This window comes from Spinacia oleracea, chromosome 5, assembly GCF_020520425.1.
Source record: "Spinacia oleracea cultivar Varoflay chromosome 5, BTI_SOV_V1, whole genome shotgun sequence".
NCBI lineage: Eukaryota > Viridiplantae > Streptophyta > Magnoliopsida > Caryophyllales > Amaranthaceae > Spinacia > Spinacia oleracea.
The window spans coordinates 75,456,625-75,463,234 of NC_079491.1; the positions used below are offsets into that span (position 1 = coordinate 75,456,625).

Consider the following 6,610-nt stretch of genomic DNA (forward strand, 5'->3'; position numbering starts at 1 on the left):
GGAATTAGAAGATTATAAGAATGGAACCTGGCTTTCATGGCTAAATTGGGCTGGACTATTTTAATTAATTCAGATAAACTTTGGGTGAGAATCTTAAAAGAAAAATACCTTAAACACTCCAACTTTTTAAATTGCTTCCCAAATAGCACCCACTCTCCTTTATGGAGAAACATCCTTAAAGGTAGATCCATTCTGGAGAAAGGAATTATGATTGGGATTGGAAATGGGGATAGTACTTCCCTTTGGTACCATCATTGGATTGGTAATCAGCCTTTGTATAATACTGAAGGGGTTAGAATTTCTGACTCTAAAGCTCATTGGTTTGTGAGCCATATTATCCGAAATGGGTCTTGGTATTTAAATGACATTCAACATCTCATTCCTCCACATATCAAATCCTTAATCCTTTCCTACCCCCTTTCTAGTAATAGCAAAGAACAAGATTTTATAAGATGGATTTATTCTAAGAATGGTTGTTTCAACATTAAGTCAGCTTACCATTTACAATTTAATAATGAACATGCTACAACCTCCAATAACATAGCTTGGCAAAAGATTTGGAGGATTATGAGCCCCTATAAATATAAGATGTTACTTTGGAATTCTGCACACCAAATTCTGCCAGTAGCAGTGAATTTAAATCGTTTTCTTCCGCAAATTTCTCCTACTTGTTCCAGGTGCCATTTGCATGCAGAAGATCATATCCACCTATTTAGGGATTGCCCTAAATCCAGTATTTTATGGTCCTATATTTTCCAACGTCTTTGGTCTGCTTCCAAATTTAACTTCAATTCTTTCTACAATTCTGATTGGACGGAATCGATTATCTTCAATTTAAACAACTCTATGAAATGGAAAAATATTTTTATAACTGCAGTTTGGCAGATTTGGCTCTCTAGGAATAGAGCGGTTTTTTATCTTAAGATGAAATCTGCTCTCTCTCTTTATAATGCCTTTTATGTGGATTGGAGTTTTGCTAACATTTGTTCACAGGGAAAGGAATTAGGTGCCAATCAAGTTCCTGGTTTGACTAAGAAGACATGGTTCCCCCCAAAGGAAGGAGTAATGAAATTGAATGTGGATGGAGCATGGAAATCAGATGCAGTTTCTGGTGGTGGAGGAGTTTTTCAGAAGATCCACTGGTTCCTGGTTTGTGGGATTCTCCAGTAAATTCACAGTTCAATCACCTCTTGCTTCGGAATTGTATGCATTAAGGGAGGGTCTCATTATTGCAAAAGATTTTAAGTTTGAAAAGTTGGAAGTTGAAACAAATGCTTTACATCTTAAAATGCTGTTAGGAAAGGTTGAGGAGCAGGATCATCATGAGCTTGGTCCAGTTTTGAGAGAAGTGGCTGCTCTTCTAAGCCAGAGCTGGGTTGTGGGTTTGACTCATATTCCAAAATTTTGCAACAAAGTTGCTCATTCCCTTGCTGCTCATTCCTTAATCATGGCAGTTGGTAGTAAGCTGCATTACATTATTCCCTCTTGTGGTAAAGGAGATTATGAAGCTGATTTCGAAAATGCAAATCCAGAGTATGTCAGTGCTATTGCGAGGAATGCAAGAGAACAAGCGCTTTCAATTGTAGGGGAAAAACGCCCACATGATAATGCAGACACTTTGAATCAAGTTGCTACCTCAGTTCCAGCTTCAGAATTGGTTTTTGGTTCGATCGTTACTGATATCAGGGGAGTGGTGGAAAAATTGTAAAATACTGACAATGATACTCGTAACAAGGGCAAAGGAATAGCTTTTACACCTTTTGTTGTTGGTGGTTCAACAATGGATACGGCTATTGAAATTGTTGAAGTTGAAGAAGGAGAGATTACCAACAACTGAAGCAGTTTACTTTCAGGGTTTCCACAAGCTTTTTGGAGGAAGAGAAAAGGGACGATATAGTTTTTGATGCTTCCTTTGCTTGTTTTTATTTGCTTTCGGATATTTTAAGTTTTTTAGCTCTCTTTACAAGACACATGATAAGTAGAAGCCTTCACCCCCTTTTGGCAAGTTTTTGGGTTCGATGGGGGTTTGCGAAGATGTATGTTGGCCTATGGAACTTTAATTTTGCCCTCGCTGAGCGAGGCTTTTTCACCTGTACATTTTTGTAAGATATTAATATAATTTCGTCGGCTTGAGTTAAAAAAAAGATATACTTTGATTTGTTTATGTCACGTACTCACGTACAACGTAACATGGTTTACCCGCTTACGACATTCAATCAAGTTTGATATGAGTGGTTAAGGATCTCTTGACCCTTAATCAAGATCTCAGGTTCGATCTTTGGGTATGGAAAAACTTTCAACTGGGGAGGATTTCGTCCATCGAGATATCCATGCGAACTCTTGCGAGGTGATTAGTCTACACGTTAAAGGCTGTGCAAACTAGTCGTAGTAGAATAAAAAACATTCTATAATACTTTGTACCTATTAAGTAATTTTACAAATAAAAAGCGAACGAAAATGATAAAGGTCGCAACATGCGACCTTTAAGCCGTGTCACAATGATGACATGGCATGCTTATGTGTCATAATTTAAATTGGAATCTAAAACATTTAACTTATATATCCTATTATACATGTTTAAAATAAAGGTAGGAGAATCTTAATATTCTAATTTATTTCTTTTTTTTATATCGATTACCTTATTTACGTATTTTCAAACCAAAAATTTTGCATTGATAGTAAAAATATTATGATGACTCATAGCCTACGTGGCGCCTATATGTACCAGTTAAACTCCGACACGTAAAATTGCAACAACTAAATGTTGTCGCAACTTGTTACCTTTATCATCATCCAAAAGCGAAAAGTTTTTTTTAACCGAAAAAATACGAAACGTTTGCTAAAGTTTTAGTTCACACTGCGTAACTGTTTCATAAATAAGATTCAAAAGTCATACAGCCTAGCAAGTTCGCAACAATAACCTAAATCATATCAAATGGAATTTTCCTTAATTAATACAACGACTAGATTTTAGCCCGTGCGATGCGCGGTTTCTATTAATTTGTTACGTTAAAATAAAACTCCTATATATATCACCACCTATATTTTATCAATAATTAATTAATAAAAATATCTACGTGGCACCTAATTATTTATCTACATGGCATTCGACTTTTTAATTCAAAAATAATTTCGAAGGTCTTATTTTTCATTGCCCGAAACCATTAGATTTCCTACGTGGCGCTCTAATATTGGATTAATGTTTGATTTTGGATTGAATTTTATTTTAGATCAGTGTTTGATTTTGGATGAATTTTATTTTAGATTTATTTTTTAATTATTAGAGTGTTTGATTTTGGATGGAATTGTATATTAGTACTTAATTAATTAATTTAAATATCTACATGGCACCTAATTAATTATCTACTTGGCATTCGATTTTTTAATTCAAAAATAAATTAGAAATCTTATTTTTCATTGGCCGAAACCATTAGTAATCCTAGGTGGCGCTCTAATCTTTCAGCAAATATGCCTCCTTTATATATGTATATTAGATTATTTGTACGTTACAAAGTATTTAAAGACTTTGCTTGCAATTTTTAAAACTTCAAGCAAGTATCTAAACAATTGGAGCATTTTTGTCGAAATAACTAGAAAAGCAAATTAGATCGATCTATCAAAATAATTAGCTTGGAAAAATAACTATTTTTTTCTAATTATTTGAAACGTACTTCCCAGTTTCATAATGTAGTTCATGTTTACTATTCATACGGTTCGAATATAAAAAACTATTCATAAGGTCAAAGTTTAAAAACTTTGACCGCAATTGGTAGCATTAGTAATAGAAAAAAAAAATAAACTTGTGATATCTCATTGAATTCCTCTCAATTTAAAATTTTTAATTTTAACTATTGCGAAATTAAACTGTGAATGGTAAAAGTAGTGAATTGGAAATCGTGTAAAATGAAAAAGTGAGGAACATTGTGAAACGGAAGGAGTACACGTGTGAATATAATAATTAAAAAAATCTCAAGCAACCGGCTAACCGTTAGAGCATATTGTAAAAGCTAGGAAATATTGGTGTTTGAAAAACTGATGTGATCGACATACAAATTACTCCCTCCGTCCCAATTTAATCGTTGTATTACGATTTTCACGGAGTTTTATGCAATTATAAATTATTGCATGCTTATCTAATATAGAGTATAGTTTAATAAAAAAAAGAGTAGGTGTGCTGGTAGATAGTGAAATAATTTTTTAATTGAATGTGAGAGGAAATAAAGCCATAACTTTTGGTAGTGCGAACAGAGATGTAATAAAGTATTACTAGATCCCACGTCATAAAAGTAAATGTGACAATAAAGTGGGACGAACGTAAACGTAAAGTGAAACGGAGGGAGTAACTACGATGATAGTTACTCCCTCCGAATCTAAATGTATTTCTCATTTCCTTTTTAAGTCCCAAAATGATATTCTCATTTGTTTTCTTTCCTTTTTAACCTTATAATTTTATTGGTTTATTAATATAAAACCATGTAATTTATTGGTTAGTTTTAAGTATTGATAGATTGATGAGTTGGAATTTTGATTCCTTAAATTCTATTGGCTCTCACAAGTAAAACATTAAAAGTTGTTTTGTTTTCTTGTGAAAAAAAATCAGTAAAGACAACAACTCCCCATAAAATACAACAATAAATTCATATCAATTCTCAATTTTGCTTTGTTTTCTTTTTCATTAATTACCGCGTAAAATAGCAAATGGGAAAAACATTTAGATTTGAAAGGAGTAAAAGATACACTTTGACCAGTAGTCTGGTACGCATTTTTAGGAGAGTGAGTTGAATTATTAAAATAAGATAAAAGTGAAATAATAAGTGAATTATTTGTTGTAGTAAAAAGATAATGTGGATAAGTGTGGTGATCGACCACAAAAAGGAGATCAAGAAGTATTAATTAATTGGAAGTCAGACATGTTGGAATTAATTCAAACTAGATACTTCATACTAGATTAATCGGTAGTATAATTGCGGAAGCGTACCTTTCTCCATTGGATTGATGAACGGTGGGTTTTGGATCTTCCAATTCTATATGGTCTCCCTTGATATTCTAATGATGATGGGATGTCCGAGAGAATAGAAAACCATATGAATCAGGGACCATAATCCTAACCCTAATACCTATATATATAGGGTCTCCCATATCCCCTATTAAGCCCATCATAAAATAGAGACATAAGAGTGGGTCTCTACACATATTAGCCCATACCAATAAGATACCTATAAGCCCAATATACTTAAATATAAAACCGATCACTTTTATGGGCTAACTTTAAGATAGATTTTATACATATACGATCATACATGTAGGCCCACATGATTATTTCTAACAATCTCCCACTTGGGCCTCATGTATTACCTTATGTAATATGTATAACCTTACGAGTTCAAAATTTTTGCTATCATTACCAAAGGTATCACCGAACAATCTCGTCCATTAATCATGCCAACATAGAACCAAAGCAACTTTCGTCATCTATATTGTGACTAAGCCCTCAATGATCACGTATATTAACATAACCAAATGACATAGATCAAGTATGGATCTGTAGCATGGAAATTTGATGAAATGTGATCTTAACATGCCTATTTCCAACTAGTCCTACTAAAATCTTAAGTGAGATCATACCAAAATAGATTAGAGTGAACCATAAACTGAAAACTTTATTTCTGCATAAACAAAAAATCCAAATACAAAATATGTGTCTTTAAGAAAATGAACATTCTAACACAAACTCCCACTAAACCTGAACATCATCGAATGACATAACACCCATATGAGCAGTGTGCTCATGAAAGACCTTGGGTGGTAATCCCTTAGTAAGCGGATCCGCAACCATAGAGTTTGTTCCTATATGTTCCATAGACACTTTTCCACTCTGAACTCTTTCTTTAAAAACACGGAACTTAACTTCAGTGTGCTTTGACTTTGAAGAGCTCTTGTTGTTATTAGAATACAACACTGCGGACCTATTGTCACAAAGAATCTTTAGTGGTCTTTCAATACCATTTACAATTCGCAGTCCAGTGACCAAATTCCGCAGCCATAGAGCATGATTAGATGCCTCAAAACATGCGATAAACTCTGCTTCTATAGTAGAGGTTGCTATAAGTTCCTGTTTAGCACTCTTCCAGGATATAACACCTCCAGCAAGCAGATAAACATAGCCTGAAGTGGATCTAGAACTGTCTTGTCATCCAGCATAATCAGAGTCAGAGTACCCAATGATCTTTATCTGACTCGACCTCCTATATGTGAGCATGTAGTGTTTTGTTCTCTGAAGATATCGCATAACCCTTTTGACTGCTTTCCAGTGATCCATTCCCGGATTGCTTAAATATCTGCCTAACACACCAACAATGTACGCAATATCCGGACGCGTACAAACTTGAGCATACATAAGACTCCCTACTGCCTGTAGACACCTACTTTTGTCCCTATTCCCGCAAGGGAAAGATTCGATGATGAAAGCATAAAAACTCCACTTGACAACGCATCTCCTATAAAATAAACGAATCTCGATTCCCCATTTCATTTCACCCGAAACCTGCTATTTATGGAAACCTGCTAAAAATAGTAACTGCCGTAAAAGGTAGCTTCTAAAAGTGGCAAA

General features: G+C 34.2%; 1 protein-coding gene across 1 annotated transcript; it reads left to right on the forward strand.

The window, feature by feature from the left end:
• Nucleotides 1-207: 207 nt before the first annotated feature.
• On the forward strand, nucleotides 208-1,170 carry LOC130461616 (uncharacterized). Its single transcript, XM_056829772.1, has one exon. It carries the CDS (start codon nucleotides 208-210, stop codon nucleotides 1,168-1,170), a length of 963 nt encoding a protein of 320 aa, XP_056685750.1.
• Nucleotides 1,171-6,610: the final 5,440 nt, after the last annotated feature.

Excerpts from the sequence above, each read along its gene's own strand:
- LOC130461616 (XM_056829772.1), top strand. The coding sequence starts at position 208 with ATGATTGGGATTGGAAATGGGGATAGTACTTCCCTTTGGTACCATCAT.